This window comes from Sphaerodactylus townsendi, linkage group LG15 (genome assembly GCF_021028975.2).
Source record: "Sphaerodactylus townsendi isolate TG3544 linkage group LG15, MPM_Stown_v2.3, whole genome shotgun sequence".
Taxonomy (NCBI): Eukaryota; Metazoa; Chordata; class Lepidosauria; order Squamata; family Sphaerodactylidae; genus Sphaerodactylus; species Sphaerodactylus townsendi.
The window spans coordinates 36,579,661-36,604,225 of record NC_059439.1 but is presented as its reverse complement, the minus strand read 5'-3'; the positions used below and the strand labels follow the sequence as shown (position 1 = coordinate 36,604,225).

The 24,565-nt window shown below is 50.6% G+C and overlaps 1 protein-coding gene across 1 annotated transcript; it reads right to left on the bottom strand.

The window, feature by feature from the left end:
- Positions 1 to 1,231: 1,231 nt before the first annotated feature.
- On the bottom strand, positions 1,232 to 21,765 carry PCK2 (phosphoenolpyruvate carboxykinase 2, mitochondrial). Its single transcript, XM_048518100.1, has 10 exons — positions 21,405 to 21,765; positions 14,355 to 14,600; positions 13,248 to 13,432; positions 12,161 to 12,364; positions 10,573 to 10,760; positions 7,707 to 7,869; positions 5,956 to 6,174; positions 4,756 to 4,893; positions 3,876 to 3,971; positions 1,232 to 3,335 (listed from the first exon to the last, which is right to left on the bottom strand). The coding sequence occupies exons 1-10, from the start codon at positions 21,434 to 21,436 to the stop codon at positions 2,881 to 2,883; spliced, it is 1,926 nt and encodes a 641-aa protein (XP_048374057.1). The 5' UTR covers positions 21,437 to 21,765; the 3' UTR covers positions 1,232 to 2,880.
- Between the last annotated feature and the right edge of the window lie 2,800 nt (positions 21,766 to 24,565).

The following is a 24,565-nucleotide window of genomic DNA, read 5'->3' as shown; positions in this document are numbered from 1 at the left end:
TGCAGCCGAATATTTAGCTCTCAACCTGCGTTTCTAACTGCTCCCTCGGTTCCGGTCCGACCACCACCACTGAAAATGTAACCGTGAAGAATTTCTTGAAATTTTGCCCTCCTCCGAATCTATGCTTACTCGAGTCGTATCTCACCCTAGCCTAAAAAGCTGCCACATCTGTTGAGGAGAGGAAAGGTGGAAGAAATTTTATGATCCATAAAATCCATCAAGGTATGGGATGTAACTGACTAGACTGGAGAGGAATGGAGGATACTGAACACTACCCCAGAACTTAGGACCGGTTTCAAACAATGGCGAGTATAAAGAGGCATAGAAGAGAGATAAAAATGATTCCAAGCAAAAGGAACCATCTTAAGAGCCATGGGCGCACACTGGGATTTCTGCTGGCAGTTGTACGCTGACAAACAATTTTGTGAACAAATGCTGAAGAAAACCTCTATATAGCAGAAGAAGAAGGGTCTGGATTTATACATAAGAACAAGCCAGCTGGATCAGACCAAAGTCCATCTAGTCCAGCTCTCTGCTACTCGCAGTGGCCCACCAGGTGCCTTTGGGAGCTCACCTGCAGGGTGTGAAAGCAACGGCCTTAAGAACATAAGAATGAGCCTGCTGGATCAGACCAGAGTCCATCTAGTCCAGCTCTCTGCTACTCGCAGTGGCCCACCAGGTGCCTTTCTTTTGGGGAGCTCACAGGCAGGATGTGAAAGCAAGGGCCTTAAGAACATAAGAAAGAGCCTGCTGGATCACACCAGAGTCCATCTAGTCCAGCTCTCTGCTACTCGCAGTGGCCCACCAGGTGCCTTTGGGAGCTCACATGCAGGATGTGAAAGCAAGGGCCTTCTGCGGCTGTTGCTCCTGATCACCTGGTCTGCTAAGGCATTTGCAATCTCAGATCAAGGAGGATCAAGATTGGTAGCCAGAGATGCGAAGCTTCTCCTCCACTAAATCTGTCCAAGCCCCCTTTTAAAAGCTGTATCCAGGTTGAGTGGGCCACTCACCACCTCCTCAGTGGCAGCATATTCCAAACACCAATCACACGTTGCGTGAAGAAGTGTTTCCTGTTTAGTCCTAATTCTTCCCCCCAGCATTTTCAATGAATGCCCCCTGGTTCTAGTATTGTGAGAAAGACAGAAAAATTTCTCTCTGTCCACATTTTCTACCCCATGCATAATTTTATAGACTTCAATCCTATCCCCCCTCAGCCGCCTCCTCTCCAAACTAAAGAGTCCCAAACGCTGCAGCCTCTCCTCATAGGGAAGGTGCTCCAGCCTTTCTCTCCTTACAAACTCCTTTTCCCTTCCTCTCCCCTCAGCAGACATCTTGTGAGGTAGGTGGGGCTGACAAGAGTTCTTGCAGAATTGTGACCAGCCTAAGGTCACCCAGCAGGGAATGTAGGAGTGGGGAAACAAATCCAGTACACCAGATTAGAGTCCGCCACTCAGGTGGAGGAGTGAGGAATCAAACCTGGTTCTCCAGATCAGAGTCCACCTGCTCTTAACCACTACACCACATTGGTGTACATAATCATCACATTCAATTTCTGGTTAAGAGGAAATAGAAGGAGGGATTGTGCAGATATAGGAGCTGAGTGGGCCTATACTCCATTCCAGTCTGACAGAGGCCCATTCCGCACATGCAGAATAATGCACTTTCAAACTGCTTTCAGTGTTCTTTGAAGCTGTGCGGAATAGCAAAATCCACTTGCAAACAGTTGTGAAAGTGGTTTGAAAACACATTGTTTTGCGTGTGCGGAAGGGGCCAGAGTTAGCAACAGGCCTAGAAGTGGTGGATTTCCACCTGCGCCATAAAACAGGAAAGCCAATGCTGGGATTTGGTGAAAACAATTCTGCCAGCTGTGAAGACCTTGGCTGATAGAAGGTCTTTCCTCTCTGTCAGCTTCACAGATAACTAACAAGGCCACTGGTTCTAAATTTGAACACTCCAAAATGGCGACCAAGAGTGATTTGGAAAGGAAAGGCTTACATCAGAGGGACAGACAATCTGTGAAAGATTAAAAACCCACTCACACAAACAGAGAGATCCCAAAACCAGACCATGATGAGAAAAACAGAACCGACAGACAAAGGGGACAGAAGATGGAAGAATTGTTCGGATGAAGAAAGAGTTGAACTAAAGGAAAGGAAATAAAACTGATTTCGCTAGGGTGGCTAACTCTAACTTGGAAAATTCATAGAGTTGTGGGGGCAGAGTCTGCGGAGGCAAGAGAGTTCAGTGGGGATAGAGAGACCACCCTCCAAAGTGGCAGAGTCTGCGGAGGCAAGAGAGTTCAGTGGGGATAGAGAGACCACCCTCCAAAGTGGCAGAGTCTGCGGAGGCAAGAGAGTTCAGTGGGGATAGAGAGACCACCCTCCAAAGTGGCAGAGTCTGCGGAGGCAAGAGAGTTCAGTGGGGATAGAGAGACCACCCTCCAAAGTGGCAGAGTCTGCGGAGGCAAGAGAGTTCAGTGGGGATAGAGAGATCACCCTCCAAAGTGGCAGAGTCTGCGGAGGCAAGAGAGTTCAGTGGGGATAGAGAGCCCACCCACAGAGCCCACCCTCCAAAGCTGCCATTTCCTCTCTGCACTCTGGAGCTCAGCGTAATTCTGGGAGAACTCCAGCCCTCACCTGGAGATTGGTCACCCTAGGTTAGCTAAGAAACCGTCTATCTGGCTCAGGGTGCCTAAGTTGCAAGATGGCTGCCTCACGACCCAAGATGGCCGAACCCTGACAGCCAGAGAAGCACAGCTGGCAAGAGGCGGGGAAGGGAAGTTCTGTAAACAAACCTCCCTGCCATCTCCTCCCTTTCCCCTCAGGAGAGACAGGGGGCAAATCTTTGGTCAGAATCTTTTTCATCTTTCCCTCAGGTCCCTCACATCTTCTTCACACGTCCCTCCAGGTCCTCCAATTCCTTCATCACTTCCTTGGGCAGATCCTCGTTCACTTGCTCCGTCAGGTACTGCCTCACTTCCTGCACTTCTTGTTGCCAGAACTCCTTGGGCAAGGTGAATAGCTCCCGGTGGTCCACTTTCTTGAGGCCACTGAGGTCTAGGGCGCCATCTTTGGGGACGTACCCAATGGGCGTTTCCTGGGCGCTCTCTTCTCCATCGACACGCCGGCAGATCCAGTCAAGGACCCGAGAGTTCTCCCCAAAGCCCGGCCATAAGAAGTTCCCCTCGGCATTCTTCCGGAACCAATTGACGTGGAAGATCTTGGGAAGCCGGACGCCTCTGCGCTCTTCCATGCTCAACCAGTGGGTCAGGTAGCGGCCAAAGTTGTAACCAAAGAAGGGGCGCATGGCAAAGGGGTCGTGCATGATGACTTTGCCTGTATATAGTAAGGGAGAGGAGAGCAGAAAGGAGAAAGATGGATCTACTTCAAACGTGCATAAGACTTTGGTTGGTTTAAAATGTGGCGACCCGGCTACTGTGGGTGGCTAAATACAAGGATTTTATCCCTGTCCTTAAGAGATGCACCCCAGGGTTGTCGGCTCTGGGTTTTAAGATTGCGCGCTACATGATTTGTTAATTTAAATTATTATGATTTGATCGTGTTTAACTTTGTGAGCTGTCTTCAGTGGCTCTGAAGAAGGGGCATTGAAATTTCCTAAATTTAAAAAAACCGATCTTGCAGTGCTGGGAAATAACTTGGCTGGTTGCCGCCAACTTCTCTGTGCTTTTCCCAGGAACCTACTTCTCCTTTTAGCAGCTTGCCGGCCGGCCTCCAAAGCCATCTATGGCCAGCCTCAAAAGACCTCTCTCCAACCCCGGCGCCATTTTTCATCTGCAGCTCTTCAAAAGCTCAGCCGTCCAGAGGAGAGGCGGCCCCACCCCCAAACCAGGAAGGAGAAACTCAGAGAATCCTCACCTTTGTGTTCTGCCGCTGCTGTGGATTCAGATCTCATCGCGCTGCCCACGAAGACTCCGTGGCGCCAGTTGAAGGCCTCGTACACCAAGGGCACTCCTGCAGGGGGGAAAAACGCATGTGTGGGTAAACTGCTTTCACGTAGCAGATGACTGCAGGGATGTCAAACTCGCGGCCCTCCAGATGTTCATAAACTACAATTCCCATCAGACGTTCCCAACATAAGCATTGGCAGCAGTGGCATAGGAGGCTAAGAGCTCGTGTATCTAATCCGGAGGAACCGGGTTTGATTCGCTGCTCTGCCGCTTGAGCTGTGGAGGCTTATCTGAGGAATTCAGATTAGCCTGCATACACTCCACACACACGCCCCAGCTGGGTGACCTTGGGCTGAGTCACAGCTTCTCGGAGCTCTCTCAGCCCCTCTTTGTTGTGAGGGGGGAAGGGCAAGAAGATTGTAAGCCCCTTTGAGTCTCCTACAAGGAGAGAAAGGGGGGATATAAATCCAAACTCCTCCTCCTCCTCCTCCTCCTCCTCCTCCTCCTCCTCTTCTTCTTCTTCTTCTTCTTCTATTATACTGGAAAGGGCTGATGGGAATTGTAGTTCGTGAACACCTGGAGGGCCGCGAGTTTGACACCTGCGTTTTAGGGCGACCCTAGCTAGCGCTTTCAAGGCAACTGAGAAGCAGAGGCCGTTTTACCCCAGCCTTCCTCTGCAGAGACTTCCCCAACGATCTCCCTTCCAGGCACCCACCCTACTTCTCTTCCAAGATCTGACTGGAATCGGGCTGCATCATCCCATCCTAGGAAATGCAATGAATCCACCCCGTGGATTCGGTGCAGCCAGCAGAAGCTGTGGGGAGGGACGCAAGGTAAGCAGATCTTACCCACAGGCCTCCTGCCCCCAAAGACGATGGCATCGATAGGGACACCCTGGGGGGATTCCCAATCCGGATCCATAATGGGGCACTGGCGGGCGGGAGCGCAAAACCGGGAGTTGGGATGCGCAGCAGCTTCCTTGTCACCTAGAGAGAGAGAGAGAAGGGAGAGTTCAGGTCACTTCGCTTGCAGGAGCTCTGCAGTCAGTGATTTCTAGAAATGACGAACGTTTGGATCAGACGCGTCCTGGAAGGTGCATCCTATGCTACAGAATCCCTTCATCCAAAGATCTGGCAAGCGGTCACCGAACGGCAAGTGGAAAGGCACTCTGCACACGAACAGAGGCACCCCAGCAGTGGCGTAGGAGGTTAAGAGCTCGTGTATCTAATCTGGAGGAACCGGGTTTGATTCCCAGCTCCTACCGCCTGAGCTGTGAAAGGCTTATCCTGGGGAATTCAGGTTAAGCTGTACACTCCCACCTGCACGCAGCAGCTGGGTGGACCTGGGGCTAGTCACAGCTTCACCGGAGCTTCCTCTCAGCCCCACCCACCTCACAGGGTGTCTGTTGTGAGGGGGGAAGGGCAAGGAGATTGTCAGCCCCTTTGAGGTCTCCTGCAGGAGAGAAAGGGGGGATATAAATAGTCTTCTTCTTCTTCCTCCTCCTTCTCCTCTCCTGGGCTGAGTCCTGGTGTTTAAAACCAGATTAGGGGCTCAGCGTTGGTTCCACATATTCAGTAAAAGATGCAGGAGGGCCAAACAGGCTGAATGGTGGGGAGAACAGGCAACCACGCAAAAGGACGTGAAAACCAAACAAAGGAAAAAGAAAGACAACAAGAAGAAAAGTTTGGATTTATACCTGCTTTTCCCAACTGTAAGGAGTCTCACAGTGGCTTACAAACTCCTTCCCTTCCTCTCCCTACAGAAGACACCTTGTGACATAGGTGGGGCTGAGAGAGTTCTGAGAGAACTGTATCTAAGCCACGGCCACCCAGCAGGCTTCATGCGTAGGAGTGGGGAAACAAACCTGGTTCACTAGATAAGAGTCTGCCACTCATGTGGAGGAATGGGGAATCAAACCTCGGTCTCCAAATCAGAGTTCTCCTGCTCTTAACCGCTACATCACGCTGGGTCTCTTTCCCCCGCCGAGAGCCCCCACAATGCTCTGCACAATTTCCCAGAATCCTTTGCCACCAGCTCCAAACACTTACCCGGTTTCCATGGCTTCCCCTGCCAGGTGCTGATGGTGACCCCGGCTGGTATCATCTGGTCGATGCCCTCCCAGTAGACTCCGCCCTCGCTGGTCTCGGCAACGTTGGTGAACATGGTGTTCCGCTGGATGGTGTGCATAGCGTTGGGGTTGGTTTTGGTGGACGTGCCCGGGGCCACTCCAAAGAACCCGTTTTCGGGGTTGATGGCTCGCAAACGCCCTGTGGGAGAGAGGAGTGGGGGGGAACCCAGGATCTGAGAGTTAGGACCCCTCTTTACTGGCTTACCCGGTTTGCCTTTTTCACAGGAACCTTCCTTTCTCCAGAACGCCTTCCACCTTTCCCTAGTACAGTGGTGGCGAACCTTTGGCACTCCAGATGTTATGGACTACAATTCCCATCAACCCCTGCCAGCACGGCCAATTGGCAGGGGCTGATGGGAATTGTAGTCCATAACATCTGGAGTGCCAAAGGTTCGCCACCACGGCCCTAGTACTTTTTGGACAAGGGCTTCTGGGTCTCCTTTGGAACCTTCCCCTCCAACTGAACCTCTTGTTCCCCATTTGTTGAACTGGAGGAGCCACCTGGTCCCCAAAGGCAGGTAATGTCAAAAATTAAGACCCTCCTGAAAAAAACCAAGCCTTGGGGGACAAAGAAAACCGCATGCAATCTTGTCCCCAATCGGGGTCTCCAACATGGTACCTGTGAGCACCCTTCCTGCTCCTGCCAACTGTTTTTAAAACTGGGTAGAGACCGGTGGCCCAGCAGGGCTTCTAATTGCCCACTGGAGATTTTATTGGCCGTGCGGTTTTTTTAAAAATGGGGCTTACATTCTCCTTTCCCTCCCCCCCCCCCCCGCCACAACAAACACCCTGTGAGGTGAGGGTGGGGGTTTGAGAGCTCCAAAGAACTGTGACTAGCCCAAGGTCATGTAACAATTGGACCGAAAGAAAAAACGTGACGCACGTATGCTGCTCAGTGGCTTCTGTGTATTATACAACCTAATTAATTATACAAACATCCAAAAACTACAATTCTAAAAAAACATGTTTACACATTTACATTACAGGTACCCCCGTCGGGAGAGTGACAACAATATTAGTTCATTCCGTTTCATACATTCCGTTCTTTGTGATAAGGACACAGTCTCCGTTATTTTCTTCGGTTCCTTCCGTATGCTCCCTCCTCTCATATATCTCCGGAATGTTGTTTTCACTGCATGAACTTGTTCATCACTTCTGTGACTTATGAACATGACTGCCGATAAAGGAGCCTTGTCCTCACTTTGAATTATTAGTCTAAGCACGGAGCCTTGTTATCCTTTAGAGTACTCTTTAAAGCAAGAGTATTCTTCAAAGCAGAAGCTATACGCGTTAGTTTAGCTTTTCGAATGCCTTCCTCAGTGCTCCATTCTCACTCAGACCTCTTTATGGCCCATGGCTCAGAGGATCAGGTTTTTTTCGGTCCAATTGTTACAAGCTTTTAAAGGGCGAACGTGACTCATTCATTCAATAGCCCAAGGTCACCCAGCAGGCATGTATTGGAGTGCACAAGCTGATCTGGTTCCCCAGATAAGCCTCCACAGCTCAAGTGGCAGAGCGGGGAATCAAACCTGGTTCTCCAGATTAGAGTGCACCTGCTCTTAACCACTACCCCACGCTGGCTCTCAGGAGCATAAGACAAGCAAGCATGGCAGGTCCTAGGCAAAGCAGCGTTACACCTGCTGGCTGTTTGAACCCAGCCCAGAAGTTCACCTTCGCTGTCGAATTTCATCCAGGCAATGTCATCCCCTACGCACTCCACCTTCCAACCGGGCAGCGTGGGATTCATCATGGCCATGTTAGTCTTCCCGCAGGCGCTGGGGAAGGCGGCCGCCACGTACTTCTTCTTCCCCTCAGGGTTTGTGATCCCCAAGATCTGAAAAGCAAAGGAGTTTGTAAGTCACGTCGAGACTCCTGATGGCTGAGAAAAGCCAGGTAAAAAAAATCCAAACTTTGCTTCTTCTTTATCTACTTCCCGTGTAGCTGTTTAACTCCACAGCGTAAACAAAAGGTAGAAATTGTGGCTTCGCCAAGACATCTGAAATAACCATACCAAGTCTCCTACACCCAGAAAATGCAGGCGCTGATAGACCAAAAAATCAGGGGTCTTCAAACTATGGCCCTCCAGATGTTCAGGAACTACAATTCCCATCAGCCCTGCTACTTGGCCATGCTGGCAGAGGCTGATGGGAATTGTAGTTCCTGAACATCTAGGGGGCCATAGTTTGAAGACCTCTGGACCAAATCATCTGTTTCAGGACAGCAGATTCATATGTTTTCGATCTGGCCGGTCTAAATTTCCCATCAAGTCTGTGTATGTACAGGAAAAGAATATCCAAAACTGCCCACAATGCTTCGAAGCATCTCCTTCTGTTGACCGTTCTTTGGTGAAAACCGCCATGGCCTTGTGCAAACTATCCCACAATGCTTTGCGGTCAAGCCCGTGGCCTCAGGATTTCGCCCATGGCCTTTTGCTCCCCACACAAGGGGCAACGGCCCGCAGGTCACGATGAGGGGCGGGGGATTTTGCCTGGTCATCTGTTCCCCCCTCCCTGCTTCGGTGCGTCAGACTCATCCTCCCCATTTAGGATTTCAGCAGCCCTCTGTCACTTATTAACCAATTAATATTTGCTCACGATGTCCTCGGAGAGGTAATGTAAACACCTACTGTCCTTCGGTCTCTTGTCAGCCATTCCAGATACCAACCCCTCTTCTGCTCACTGTCCTCTCTGGTTCATAAGAACATAAGAACAAGCCTGCTGGATCAGACCAGAGTCCATCTAGTCCAGCTCTCTGCTACTCACAGTGGCCCACCAGGTGCCTTTGGGAGCTCACCTGCAGGAGGTGAAAGCAAGGGCCTTAAGAACATAAGAAAGAGCCTGCTGGATCAGACCAGAGTCCATCTAGTCCAGCTCTCTGCTACTCGCAGTGGCCCACCAGGTGCCTTTGGGAGCTCACGTGCAGGAGGTGAAAGCAAGGGCCTTCTGCGGCTGTTGCTCCCAAGCACCTGGTCTGTTAAGGCAGTTGCAATCTCAGATCAAGGAGGATCAAGATTGGTAGCCATAGATCGACTTCTCCTCCATAAATCTATCCAAGTCCCTTTTAAAGCTATCCAGGTGAGTGGCCATCACCACCTCCTGTGGCAGCATATTCCAAACACCAATCACACGTTGCGTGAAGAAGTGTTTCCTTTTATTAGTCCTAATTCTTTCCCCCCAGCATTTTCAATGGATGCCCCCTGGTTCTAGTATTGCGAGAAAGAGAGAAAAATTTCTCTCAGTCAACATTTTCTACCCCATGCATCATTTTATAGACTTCAATCAGACGTCTCCTCTCCAAACTAAAGAGTCCCAAACACTGCAGCCTCTCCTCATAAGGAAGGTGCTCCAGTCCCACAATCATCCTCGTTGCCCTTCTCTGCACTTTTTCTATCTCTTCAATATCCTTTTTGAGATATGGCGACCAGAACTGGACACAGTACTCCAAGTGCAGTCGCACCACTGCTTTGTATAAGGGCATGACAATCCTTGCAGTTTCATTATCAACTCCTTTCCTAATTATCCCCGGCATAGGGGTTCCCCAAACCCCTCACTGCAGAGCGCGCGACTCCCTTTCGTCTGCACCGCAGATCTCAATTCTGAGCTTAGGATCAGCCCCAGACCTGTTTTCCAAGCTGGTAAATAATGGCCTTGGGCCCTGACTTGTAGAGGCCCTGGATTTCCTTGGTGGTCTCCCATTTAAGTACTAGCCGGGTCTGACCCTGCTTAGCTCCTGGCCCCTTCCGCACAGGCGGAATAACGCACTTTCAATCCACTTCCACAATTGTTTGCAAGTGGGTTTTGCTCTTCCGCACAGTAAAATCCAGCTGCGAAGTGCAGTGAAAGTGGATTGAAAGTGCATTATTCTGCGTGTGCGGAAGGGGCCTCTGATAACCTGATGAAATTCAGACGTCGGTGTGAAGAATAATTCCTCTGCATTGTCGAAGGCTTTCACGGCCGGAATCACTGGGGTGCTGTGTGGTTTCCGGGCTGCATGGCCGTGTTCTAGCAGCGTTCTCTCCTGACGTTTCGCCTGCATCTGTGGCTGGCATCTTCAGAGGATCTGATTGTAGGGATGGAAAGCAAGTGGAGTATATATACTGTGAGGTCAAAAGGTGAGGCCCTCTGAATAGAGTAGCCTGGTATGTGAGTCACAAAGAAGTCTGTAGCCTGGGAGTAACAATGAAGATAGCAAGGTCAATGCATCTGAGTAGAAGCAACCAAGGAAACAAAGACCAGGATACTTCTACTCAGATGCATTCACCTATTGACCTTGCTATCTTCATTGTTACTCCCAGGCTACGGACTTCTTTGTGACTCACATGCCAGGCTACTCTATTCAGAGGGCCTCACCTTTTGACCTCACAGTATATATACTCCACTTGCTTTCCATTCCGTCTATCAGATCCTCTGAAGATGCCAGCCACAGATGCAGGCGAAACGTCAGGAGAGAATGCTGCTAGAACATGGCCATACAGCCCGGAAACCACACAGCACCCAAGTGATTCCTCTCCTCCTCCCTCTTCCCGGCTCCTCCTTACCAGCATGTGCTCAGCCAGCCAGCCCTCATCTTTGGCAATGCAAGAGGCGATGCGGAGAGCGAAGCATTTCTTGCCCAGGAGGGAGTTCCCCCCATAGCCGCTGCCGAAGGAGACGATCTCCCGCCGCTCCGGGACGTGTCCGATGATGGTCTTCTCGGGGTTACACGGCCAGTTATTCACCAGCTCTTCTGCAAGGCGGGAGACAGGAAAGGCAATGTGGAAGGGCACGAGAGGTCAAACATAGGATATGTCCTTCGACAATACATCGCACATGTCCTTTGGAGACCCTCCCCAACAACAGTATAATACTGAGGGGATCCCAAGCAAAACAGAAACGTCTCCATCTGTTTACGGAAGGCTGCAACAAAAGGGATAAGTGAGTCTCTCTGGGGAGAGGAAGTTTCAGAGATTTGGGGTCCTGACCAAGAAAGCCCTCTCATGAAAGAAAGAGGAGGAGGAGGAGGAGAACCTACAGAAGATGAATCCTTCAAAGAGCCAGCATGGTGCAGTGGTTGGAGTGTCAGGCTAGCATCTGGGAGGCCCAGGTTTGAATCCCCTCTCTGCCATGGAGAATCTCCTCTCTGCCACTGAGTGACTTTGGCCTAGTCACCCGCTCCATCAGCCTGTTCTACCTCGCAGAGTTGTTGTGAGGGTGAAATGGATGAGAGGAGAATGCTGTAAGCCTCCATGGGTCCCCATTAGGGCGGGAAGTGGGGTATAAAGGAACGAAATAAAATAAAACCTGCTCATTTCTGCACGCCTGGTAGCTGCTAAAAGCACAAGGTTGGGCTGATTTATTCTTTGGGCGTTTGACAACCTTCAAGAGCAGGCTATAATGGAGCTCAGAAAAAGAAGGAGGAGAAAGAGGAGAAAGAGGAAGGAGAAGGAGCAGAAGGAGGAGGAGGAGCAGAAGGAGGAGGAGAAGGAACAGAAGGAGGAGAAGGAGGAGGAGGAGAAAGAGGATGAGAAGGAGGAGGAGGAGCAGAAGGAGGAGAAGGAGGAGGAGGAGAAAGAGGAGAAAGAGGATGAGAAGGAGGAGGAGGAGAAGGAGCAGAAGGAGGAGAAGAAGGATGAGAAGGAGAAGAAGGAGAAGGAAAAAGAAGAGGAGGACCAGAAGGAGGAGGAGGAGCAGAAGGAGGAGAAGGAGAAGGAAAAAGAGGAGGAGGAGAAGGAAGAGGAGGAGGAAAAAGAGGAGGAGGAGGACCAGAAGAAGAAGGAGGAGGAAGAGGAGGAGGAGGAGGAGGAGGAGGAGAAGGTGGAAAAGGAGGAGGAGGAAGAGAAGGAGGAGGAGAAGAAGAATTTGGATGCTGGTCCCAAGCCACTTAGGCTTCAGATTGTCCTTGGAAACAGACTGGAAGCCAGTGTAGATGGACCAAGACTGGAGTGACATCCTCCCAACAACACACTCCAGTTAACATCCTTGCTTCTGCATTCTGCACTGATTGACCTTTCTGAACACTCTTCAAGGGCAGCCCCACTTAAGAGAGCATTGCAGTAATCCAGTCCAGAGATAACCAAAATATGCACTACAGTGACAAAATCTTTGTTTCCCAAACGAAACACACTCGAAGCTAAGGGCGCCGCTTACCTTCCAGAGGAAGAGGTCGTCCCACAGAGTGCAAGCATTTGACAAACTCCCCGTCTCCCAGATTGCGGAGGACTGCAGCACCCATGCGGGTCATGATGCGCATGCTGGCGACCACGTAGGCAGAGTCTGTGAGCTGGATCCCGATCTTGGACAGGGGAGAGCCAATGGGCCCCATGCTGTAAGGGATGACGTACATGGTACGGCCTGCAGGAGAATATGAAAGAGATAATGGTCCACGATGAAGGGAAAGACGCGGGCAGGGGTGCAAATGGGGACAGATGGAGGGCGGGTGGACAGTTTTGTCAATGGATGAAGATGGGTTGATTATCCAGGGAGGATGGGTATTCGAATCAATGAACTGACAGAGGAAATATATATAGGAAAGGGTGCAAAAATAGGAAGAAAGATTACTGCATGTCACGTGGCTAGAAAATTAGGCTAATGATCTCCTCCCCCTTCGTTTTTGCCTGATCCGCCCAAACTGGCCTCCACATTGGCGTGTATATCCCAGTGGTGGCGAACCTATGGCACGGGTGCCAGAGGTGGCACTCAAGAGCCCTCACTGTGGGCACACGCAAACAGAGTGTCCCCCCCACACATCTAGGCTGGCCTGGGCCGCAGGGCTCGATTATTAGCATTAAACCTAAGACCTAGTTTTGGGGGAGCAGTGTAGGTAACCCTGTTAAGCGCTGTTAAACCCCACTGATTTTCATGCAAAGATCTAAAGCGCGATCCTTTACCTGGGAGTAAGCTCGGTTGCTGGCAATGGGCCTTGCTTCTGAGTAAACCCTCCTAGGGTCGTGACTCACCCATTGGAAGAGTTGCATGGTTGCTTCAAAGCAAAGCCACCGACTACCACCAAGCTTACTCCTGAGTAACGCACGCCTCGGAGCCAACCGTTTTTTTCTAAACGAAAACCTCAGTCTTCAGGTTAAATTGCTGTGTTGGCACTTTGTGATAAATAAGTGGGCTTTGGGTTGCAATTTGGGCACTCGGCCTCGAAAAGGTTCGCCATCGCTGGTATATCCCCTAGAAGTTACAGAGCCCCTATTATGTTCTCTGCCTTTTTGAGTCATCTCCTGGTCACCTTTCATACAGCCGGGGAACCGGTCATCCATTGCTTCCTGAAATGCTTTTGGGTTCATCCAGTTGCCCAGTTGACCTTTGGCTCCTGAGACAGGGATGGGAATTGTGTCCCTCTGGTTCTCCGTCACAATGACCGTCCGGCTCTCCACACGGGCCACATCCTTAGGGTCGGTTTTGGCCAGCCAGCTAGAAGAAGAAGAGTTTGGATTCATATATCCCCTTTCTCTCCTGTCAGGAGACTCAAAGGGGCTGACAATCTCCTTTCCCTTCCCCCCCTCCCGCCACAACAAACACCCTGTGAGGTGGGTGGGGCTGAGAGAGCACCAAGGAACTGTGACTAGCCCAAGGTCACCCAGCAGGCATGTGTGGGAGTGTAACGAACCAGTAAAGTCCAGTCAAAAGCAACTGTATTAAGTTCTTTATTGAGCTGGCATTCTTAGTCAGGAACAGGCAATGTGGGAACTAGCTCCCCAACTCTCAAGCAGTCGCTTTTATGGGCTTCAGACAAGTTCCCGCCCAGAACAGATAAACAATAAACAATTCAGGTTCTCTCACAGAAACTCGCACAGACAGTTTCACACAGGCAAGCAAGCAGCAACCGATAACTATTCTGGGTGCCCCGCCAGAAACTACAGCAAGAGCCTCTTCAAGGTTGAACCGCAACCTTACAGGGAGTGCACAAGCTAGTCTGGTTCCCCAGATAAGCCTCCACAGCTCAAGCGGCAGAGCAGGGACTCAAACCTGGTTCTCCAGATAGGAGTGCACCTGCTCTTAACCACCACACCACGCTGGCTCTCAATAAAAAAACATGAGTGGGTGATCCTTGCTATACCATGTTATTTGGGGGTAATGTTCCCCAGGCCAAGGACACCATGCGACAACTGTAGGTGCGACGCCACAAGATGACTCCCTACGGCATGCCCAAGAGTCACTGAAGGTTATTCATTGATGATAAGAAGGGGCCGTGGCTCAGAGGAACAGCTACCACAGAAGGTCCCGTGTTCAATTCCCGGCATCTCCAGTTAAAAGGGATCAGGTGGTTTGTTTCACACACTATAAGGCTGCTTCAAGGTGCTCTTGCCACATTCAGCCAGTTGGGGGCACTTACCAGTTCTCATACTTGGTCAGCGCTTTTATGACGCCTTCCGATTCCAGAAGATTTAAGATCTTGCCGTTCTCCTTCTCGGTCCCATCGCAGATGTGGATGTTCTCCGGTTGGCAGAGCCGCACCCCGTGTTCCACGAACTCCTGCACCGGCCGCGAAAGTTTGCCAAGGTCGCCGTGGATGACTCGTGGCGCGTGGGCCCAGCGCACGGGGGCTGAGGACCAGCACTTGAGAGAGGAGACTCCCAGACTGCAATGGAAGAAGAGGGGGGCAGGATGAGACCAGGAGTGCCTTCATGGAGACCGAGGGGCCCCAACATGGCGCCAGTGGGTACCATAGTGGACAAACAGGGGATTTTGAAAATGCTTGCAAAATATTTTCAGGGGCTTGCGTGGAATGGACAATAGAAACAATATTTCTGATCAACATCTGGATAACTGGCACAAAAATGAAGGGAAAATGCAGTATATATATCCAGATTTTTCTTGAATTTTTCCTTGAAGAAGAAGAAGAAGAGTTTGGATTTATATCCCCCCTTTCTCTCCTGCAGGAGACTCAAAGGGGCTGCCAATCTCCTTGCCCTTCCCCCCCTCACAACAAACACCCTGTGAGGTAGGTGGGGCTGAGAGAGCTCCGAGAAGCTGTGACTAGCCCAAGGTCACCCAGCCGGCGTGTGTGGGAGTGCACAGGCTAATCTGAATTCCCCAGATAAGCCTCCACAGCTCAGGCAGCAGAGCTGGGAATCAAACCCGGTTCCTCCAGATTAGATACACGAGCTCTTAACCTCCTACACCACTGCTGCTCAGGCAGAACTCCAGTATTAACCTTTCCACATCGCAGGCAGAAGCTCTTGCCCATTCCAGATTTTTCTTGCATTTTTTCTTTAAGGTTAGATATAAAGTACAAGAATATGCAGATTACCTCATGAATGAAATTGGACATTGGAATTATATTACATTTGCCTATTGGATTTCTGACTGCAATTCACAGTATTAAAAACATTTTTTTTGTATTTACTTATTTGTTATGTCAGAAGTTTTATTGTACATATTCACTTTTATTAAGTTGTATTGGTTCACATTGTTGTATTTCATTTTGGTGTGAATTGTCATATTTGTTATATTACTGAATACGCGCGCGCACGTGTGTGTAAACATGTATTCAGTAATATAACAAATATAACAATTCCCACCAGCATGAAATACAATAATGTGAACCAATACAACTTAATAAAAGTGAATACGTACAATAAAAACCCCAATATAACAAATAAACAAATACGAAGAAAAATGTTTTTAATATTGTGAATTGCAGTCAGGAATCCAACAGGCAAATGTAATATAAATTCAATGTCCAATTTTACTCCTGAGGTATTCTGCATAATCGCGTACTTTATATCGAACCTTAAAGAAAAAATGCAAGAAAAATCTGGAATGGGCGAGAACTTCTGCCTGCGATGTGGAAAGGTTAATACTGGAGTTTTGCCTGAATTCACTCCCTGACATTTTGTGGTTGGCTCCGCCTCTTGCAGCAGCCATTTTGGGGTTGCGTCCACCATCTTGTGTCGGAAGGTCAACACAGCTCACAGGCTGGGGGTCCCTAATGTAGGCAGAAGGATACAGAAGGAACAGGGATGAAAGAAACCAGTGTGGTCTCTGATCAGCTCCGTCTCACATGACAACGGCCCCCTCTGCATAGAGCTCTCGGCTTGTATCTGTATGAAAATCCATTCTGGTGTGTAAATCTTCCCCAAGCACATACAGGCGTGCCTAGCAGCAAGGGAACTCACCCACGGCTCTCCCAAGTTATGAAAAAAAGTCCACTCTTTACACAGGCCTGAGTGTGCAAACCTGCAAATATATCTGTGCATGTGTCAGAAGACGCAAAGCTGTACAGGAGCTAAAATATGCACAAATGCTCATGCCTAAAAATGTGCATAAATCTCAGGGCGAGAGACTTGCAAAGATGTCTTGCAAAATAATGAAATGCATAAACATGTGTGAATGCATAAATACGCTTCGCTGTGCCTGAACACAGCAGGGACACTTTTGATAACTATGGCTCCTTCCGCACAAGCAGAATAATGCACTTTGCTTTCAGTGCTCTCTGAAGCTGTGCGGAATGGCAAAATCCACTTGCAAACCATTGTGAAAGTGGTTTGAAAATGCATTATTTTGCGTGTGCGGAAGGAGCCTATGCAAGAGATTCTACAATAGGGGTCCCCAACCTTTTTGATCTTGTGGGCCCCTTCGGAATTCCGGCACGGGGTGCTGAACGCAACCACAAAATGGCTGCCGCAGGAGGCGGAGCCAACCACAAAATGTCAGGGAGCAAGGTTATGCGCAACTCTCGTGGCAACTGTTCAGTATTAAAGGCAGAAGCCAATCAGAAACCCTGTTCAATTTATGCAAAATTGCTTATGCCTCTGCGAGCATGAATTGAGAGCATGGGTTTTGGATGAAGCACTGGGAATCTGTCAGAAATAAAAAGCATGAACTCACATGTTCACCTGCAAGCCTGCACATTTTCCAAGAGCCAGTACGTAACAGCAGGAGCCTACAGACACCACATAACCACCACCCCACAAGTCTGGCACTCAGTGTCTCCTTTCCAAGTTATGCCTTTTTCACACACCCATTCGCAGACTGAACGTCCCGGAGTTGCATACCTGGATAAACAACATCCAAACCACCCTTTTTCTAGATAAGAGATTAAACCACAGCGGTGGAAGCCTCTTGAGAACACAGAGAGACGGCGAGGAAGACGGAGTTCCTCTCCAGAAGGAATGGACCACACACTGGGGTTCAAACTACATGGCTCGCCCACACGGCGCATACAAAAGCATCCACACTTCTGGTGCACAAAGAAGGCATCTCTAATGGAGACCAAGCCCTTGGAGGAACTTGACTGAAGGACTTGGGAATGTTCAGTCTGGAGAAGAGGAGGTTGACAGAAGAAGAAGAAGAAGAAGAAGAAGAAGAAGAAGAAGAAGAAGAAGAAGAAGAAGAAGAAGAAGAAGAAGAAGAAGAAGAAGAAGAAGAAGAAGAAGAAGAAGAAGAAGAAGAAGAAGAATTTATACCCCACCTTTCTCTCCTGTAAGGAGACCCAAGGTGGCCTACAAGCTCCTTTCCCTTCCTCTCCCCACAACAGACACCTTGGGAGGTAATTGGGGCTGAGAGACTTCCAAAGAACTGTGACTAGCCCAAGGTCTCCCAGCAGGAATGTAGGAGTGTGGAAACACATCCGGTTCACCAGATAAGCCTCCGCCACTCAGGTGGAGGAGTGGGGAATCAAACCTGGTTCTCCAGATTAGAGTGCACCTGCTCTCAACCACTACACCACGCTGGCAATCGGGACACGATCGCATTTGAAGTGGAGGGGCAGGGAGCTGTTCCAGAGGCTTGAAATAATGGGTTTAAATTATGGGTGGAAAGGTAATCAGCTGGAATATCAGAGACAAAATGTTTACAATAAAAATAGCCCAGCAATGTCAAAGGAGGGGGAGAGCTCCCCTTCCGCAGAAATCTTCAAGCAGCGGCCGGACGGATACTTGTCAGGGATGCTCTAAACTGGCCGTGCCAGCAGGGGCTGATGGGAACTGTAGTCCACGAACGTCTGAAGCACCAGAGTCGGCCACCTCCGCTCTGAACTGATCCTGCACTGAGCTGGGGTTGGATCAGATAGCCTGTATGGTTCCTGCCAACTCTAAGCTTTCCATGATAATGACAGTGGGGTGCTGCCGCTGCTGTTCAAAGTGCTTTTTTTAAAAAAAAAAGTTAATTACCCGCATATCAAACGATGGGAAACTTGCTCAAAGATTTCCAAGCATGTAGCAGCACGCTGCAGCACTGTTGACTGCACATGTGCAGGCAGGTCAGTTTTTGCATGGGTACCTCAGCCGTCATGGCTGGCTGCAACGCCACCCGCCAATGCCCACCCTACGCGCAAAGTGTAGGTGATCTGAGATTGCAAAGGCCTTATTGCAAAGGCCAGGTGCTCCGGAGCAGCAGCAGCAGAAGGGCATTGCTTTCACATCCTGCTTGTGAGCTCCCAAAGGCACCTGGTGGGCCACTGCGAGTAGCAGAGAGCTGGACTAGATGGACTCTGGTCTGATCCAGCAGGCTAGTTCTTATGTTCTTAAGGCCCTTGCTTTCACCTCCTGCACGTGAGCTCCCAAAGGCACCTGGTGGGCCACTGCGAGCAGCAGAGCGCTGGACTAGATGGACTCTGGTCTGATCCAGCAGGCTCTTTCTTACGTTCTTAAAGTGTATTGGCAACAGCTTGAGAACCCGAGCAACGGCTTCGCTGCGTGCGCGCGCTCACACAACCCTTTCCCAGCACACACCCGCGGATCTAAACAGGAGAAGCACACCCCGATGCTGTTTGTTTATCACCCTGACCCTTGCACACCAGAAGTGCGGCAGGTGAGGGTTCGTGGCCCCCCTCACGGCCGGGGATTGGCTGCCTGCCCGGGATGGAGTGGGGCAACGCTGGCCAGGCTCCAAGCCGCAAAGTAAAGTACAAGGGACAGCCACATTGAGTGGACTTTCGCTCCAGCCGGGGTTTCCTATAGAAGAGAGGGAGGTCCGGTTATGCCCCGGGGGCACAGGCCAAGATAAGGGAGCGTGGAACATTTTGTCCCCGGGACAGGCACGTCGCCTTCCGTGGGCGCCCACTCAACCCCTCCAGGGAGAATCCTGAATTTAAAATAAAACTTAGAAAACAGCTAGTCTTGCTGCCAAAGTTCACTTCTCCCCAAACTCACGGGAACCCCCATTTTCCAAGAGGAGTGTACCTCTGTCTTCAAGCTGTGCTTCCTCTTTGCAAACCACATATGCTCTGGGGCTTAGAACTCCTTATGACAGCCCCGTTCACCTTTTCCACCTCTGCCACAGTCTGAATCACCTGTCCTTGGCCCAAGCCGCCAAGCATCATGCTGGCAGGGGATGATGGGAACTGTAGTCCATAACATCTGGAGAGGTGCGAGTTTGACACCTATGGTTTAGTTTATTCATTTCAAAGGTTTATTAGCCCCCTTCCTTTCTCACAGAGCTCAAGCACGGCTTACAACGTAGATAAAAGGCATAAAAATAAAAATATATATAAAAACCATTAAAACCCGGACCACGTTGGCTGTCGCAATTTCTAGAGGTTGCTGTCAGCAAGTTACGACGAGTGCTTTTCAAAAGAGTAGAAATGCAGAATACGGATTTTCCTTAAAAAGTCATTAAAAACCTGTGGGGAAGGGAACGCCTAATTTATAAAGCATTATCTATTCCTTATTATGGCGCCCTTTTGATTTGTTTTGCAGCATTCAGTGCTGGTCTGTGACCGTAATAAAGATGGATCGTGTATCTAATCTGGAGGAACCGGGTTTGATTCCCCGCTCTGCCGCCTGAGCTGTGGAGGCTGATCTGGGAAATTCAGATTAGCGTGGGCACTCCCACACACGCCAGCTGGGTGACCTTGGGCTAGTCACAGCTTCTCGGAGCTCTCTCAGCCCCACCTACCTCACAGGGTGTTTGTTGTGAGGGGGGAAGGGCAAGGAGATCGTCAGCCCCTTTGAGTCTCCTGCAGGAGAGAAAGGGGGGATATAAATCCAAACTCTTCTTCTTATTCTTATTCCCATTTTACAGCTTGGAAAATGAGGCCAAGCGACAATACGCAGGCGGAGAGCCCCCCAACAAGTCAATTGCAGAGGTGAGAATTAGACTCTGGTGGTTCAAAACAATAATAAGTGTCGTGTTGGAGACGGGGAGGGGTTGCAATTTGGACAGGGATTACTATCTTCCTGCTTTGTCTTTGGGACCTAGATTAGCCACGATCCTGCTTATCTACTCTGGGAGCAATTGCAAAGGAAATAAAAGAGTAGAATAAACAAGGGAGAGACATGAATTGGGCCTGGGCTGCCACTTCCTTTTGTGGGTAAAAGGTTGCTGAAGGGGGGGGCTAGTCCCTCCGGGAGGAGGGTGACGTGGAGGGTGAAGAGGAGGAAGAAGTTAGGTCCTGGCAGAGCCTCGGTCGCCAGGTCTTCGTTCTTGTGTTGGAAGAAGGGAGTTTTTTTGGCTCTCGAAAGCTCGCACCCGGAGAATCCTGGCTCCCTGGCTGCAATTATTATTATTATTATTATTATTTTATTAGATTTTTAGACCGCCCCATCCCCGGAGGGCTCTGTTTTAGGCTGTTTCGCCAGACCAAAGCATTCCCGGCTACCCAGTTTCAACACTTGGCCCCCTCCCCAGGGCATTGCAATGAACTCTGTGCAGGCAGTGTCTCAGACAGAGGAAGGGAGATGAATGAATGAAGTTGGGAGGAGGGCGGAGGGGACTAGAGGGGCTGCCGAGAAGGCAGAAAAGCACCCTGGGAAAATAGGCAGGGTGGTGAAGTGTGGTTCACACAGAAACCCACAAATTTATGGGCCGGGGCTCCTACACCTGCAGGGGAGAGACCCCACCTCTGCAACCGAGGGCAACCCGAAAACCAGAGACAAACGTAAGGCGGGGCTCATTGCCCACTCCTTGCTTGGTGGTCTCCCATCCAAGGACTAACCGGGGCCGACCCTGCTTAGCTTCCCAGAACTACCAAGGTCAGATCAGAGCATCCACAGACCTTCTTGGATGCTGCTCAGGACAAGGAGGAGCGCCTCCCAACTCCAGGAAAACAGTTAAGGAAAAGTATTGGGGGCGTTCCCGAACGTAGACCAGGGGTCACGCGGAGGGAGCTTCGAATGGCCTGGTCCAGGGTTGGGCTAGATGACCGCTGGGGATCCCCTCCTTCCAGCTCCGTGGTTTCCATGTTTCTAAATGGGGGGATCCCGCTTCCCCCCCGTGCAAACGCCTTCCTGCCACGTCTCCTCCAAGCGTCAAGGAGAGGAGGGATCGGGACCTTGGGAAGGGGTGGGAAGTAGTGACCATTCTGTAGGGCCGGTGGACCTCTGGGGAGCGCAAAGGGGGGAGGGCATGGGGCAGGGGTGCCCGCCAGGGGTCTTGCCGAGGCGGGGGCCTGGGGAGGGGGGCAGGGCTCGGGGTGGGGGGGCGGGGGGCGTCTGCTCACCCCAGGATCCGCGTGTAGGGCGCCGGTGCCATCCTGTCCCCGAGCCCCTCGGCGCAGGCGATGGACCCAGGCGCCCGGGAGTCCGCTTTAAGAGGCGGAGGGGAGGGGCTGCAGGGAGCCCTTCCCGGCCCCGGGGCTGGAGGGAGGCGGCCGGATCCCGCCCCCTGGCCCGCTCGGGCACCGCATAGGCCCCTGGCCGCCGAGCCCTCCTCCGCCTCCGCCCCACATTGCAAGCCTGATGTAAGAGCTGCCGGCGCTTGCACGGAGGGAAGCAGCGCTCCTGCGCGCGTCCAGAGTGCTCTCCACGCCGGGACGCGGGCGCCTTTGCAGACCCACCTACGCCATGCAAGGAGAGGGCCGTAAAGCCGCGCCCCTCGCGCCTCTGGCCACGCCCGTTTGTGGACACCTGAGCCCCGCCCCCTGAAAAAGGACAGGTTTTGTTTTACCGGACCCACCTACACCATGCAAGCAGGGGACGGGACCCGTGGAGCCACGCCCCGCTCACTCCTCTGGCCACGCCCATTAGTGGACCCCTGAGTGGCAGAATGGGGATTTGAACCTGAGCCCCCCAGATCTTTGTCTGACGCGCTCAGGGGTCTGCAACCTGCGGCTCTCCAGATGTTCATGGACTACAGTTCCCATCAGCCCCTGCCAGCATGGCCATGAACTGCTCAACCGTGCTCTTTCTCCGTGCTGTTAGCACTGGTTGCAACCGGTGCTTCGAAGGTCAGCATTTTTGTAAATTGAATGTTGCCACAACACAACAAAGAAATGTTGATGTCGCCACAATTTTTTTGCATCAGCTGGCTCATGACCATCCCAGCTGTTTCAAGGACCGCAACATCTGCTCCTACATCTGAGCCGCTGTTGTCTCAAGAACAGGAAATCGGTTGCGAGGCTTTTGCAAAGCTGTTTGACCAAATCTGTCAGGTACTTTTTGCTTTGGATTCTGTTAGAACGCGGGTCAGACTACAGATATGTACAATGCAGATCTGTTCGGCGCATGGGCCGTCTCAACACTGTTCCCATGACGTTTGTTGACAGGATCTTGGGATATCTATGAAAGCCACTCCGTGTGCTCTGGATCTCTGCCCGTCCTTGCTGATGTAATCTTGTAAAGATCACATGAATGAATCGTCGGTGTTCCTCATAGGTCAGTCACTGACTCAGGGTATCTTCTATTGGCAATTCAACAAGGAAGTTATCCACCCGCTACTTTTTAAAAAATCAGAAATTATACAGTCTGTTATCGTCCTGCCTGTAATTTGTCCTATCTGGGAAAAGTGATTGGAAAACCCCTTCCGCACATCCCTCCCTCCCTCCCTCCCTCCCTCCCTCCCTCCCTCCCTCCCTCCCTCCATCCATCCATCCATCCATCCATCCATCTATCTATCTATCTATCTATCTATCTATCTATCTATCTATCTATCTATCTATCTATCTATCTATCTATCTATCTATCTATCTATCTATCATCTACCTAAGTACCACCTACCTACCTACCTACCTACCTATTTATTTATAATCAATTTTATATACCGCCCCTCCCCCAAAGGGCTCTGGCCGGTGAACATCATAATAACAAACAATCACATTAAAACCGAGTTAAAACAGCGAATTAAACAAGATTACAACGGCGTCCAGCGTAAAACTTCATAAAGTATAATAACCCACCCTGGAAAAAACAAACTCAGAGAGCTGAGGGCCCCATAAAAAATCAATTAAGGGCCCAGAATGTAAAAGGGGGGAGGAGGAGGGCGCCCATCAGCGGCCGGCCCCCTCCAAACGCCCGGTGGAACAATTCGGTCTTGCAGGCCCTGCGGAACTCTCCAAGATCTCGCAGGGCCCGGATAGCTGATGGTAAAGTGTTCCACCAGGCAGGGGCCAGGGCTGTAAAGGCCCTGGCCCGGGTAGAGGCCAGCCGCATCATCGAGGGGCTGGGAACCACTAGCAAGTTGGCCTCTGCCGAACGCATGCAGAATAATGCACTTTCAATCCACTTTCAGTTCACTTTGCAGCTGTGTGGAACAGCAAAATCTACTTGCAAACAGTTCAGATTCAGAGATCTTTATTAGGCATATGCAACACAGGGGCAAAAAGGAAAGGGTAAATCCAACAGAGAACAGTGAAAACAGTGTGAACAGAAGACAAGGGAACCTAGTTCCAAGTGCGCAGCAAAAATTTGGCTACGATTTCTGTTCTTTCAGCCTTGGGATTGTTGAGCAGACAAATCATCTTTCCATTGGTAGAAAGATCAGAGAACCCCAGCTGAGGTTAAGGCAGAGAAATCGGGGCCTAAAGCTGTTATACTTCGGGCAGGAGAGCAAGATGTGTTCAAGGGCTGCAAACAGTTGTGGATAAAAAGTGCTTTATTCTGCATGTGCGGAAGGGGCCAAAGAGCAGCTCAGGTTAACTCCAGGTCTTTTTTTGGATAACTCATCTGTTTGGGATCCTTTGGTTTCAGGCCGGGTTATAAGGCCAAGAGGTGGTTTTATCAGCTGATCTCTGAATTCTGCCTGTGGCCGCAAGGTGGCGTCGCCTAGCTGTAAAATTATCCCTCCGAACGCCCAGCTGTTGAAGGTCTTTCTACGTTCTGGTTTTGGATAGTCTGGGTACAGACCCAAGTCCTGCCCTGTATTGCTTAAGGGGTGAAGAGCTCAGAAAATCCGGATGTCTTTGTTCGAGGCAGCCCTCCCATCTACCTCACTGAAACATGATCAGGAAAACACAGTGCCTGGAAGCCTTTCTAAATTAGTGTGTTTATTGTAGAAAGACTTTTTAGCGCAACCCATGGCTAAAAACATTCCCCATGGGCTAGTGCAGTGATGGCGAACCTTTTCGAGACCGAGTGCCCAAATTGCAACCCAAACCCCACTTATTTATGGCAAAGTGCCAACCCAGCAATTTAACCTGAATGCTGAGGTTTTAGATTTTAAAAAAAACGGTTGGCTCCCTCTTCCTCCACCCCACCTGCTCAAGCAGGGGCCAGCCTGCTCTAGCCTCCAGCAAGTCCCGTGTGCACCGCTCTGTGCCTCTCTAGCATCTCTGCCTCCTCTGTGCCCCCCCCCCCCCGGGCAGCTGCCACCTGGAGCACAGACACCAGGCCCGCCAGCCAAGTCCTCCCTGCTCATCGTGGTGCATGCACGTCGTGCTTAGTGGCC

Coding starts and splice junctions, on each gene's coding strand:
- PCK2 (XM_048518100.1), bottom strand. CDS start 21,436: ATGGCACCGGCGCCCTACACGCGGATCCTGGG. Junction 6,175..7,706: donor GATGAAATTCGACAGCGAAG/GTGAACTTCTGG, acceptor TCTCTCCCACAG/GGCGTTTGCGAGCCATCAAC. Junction 3,972..4,755: donor TGGGGGCAGGAGGCCTGTGG/GTAAGATCTGCT, acceptor TCCCCCCTGCAG/GAGTGCCCTTGGTGTACGAG.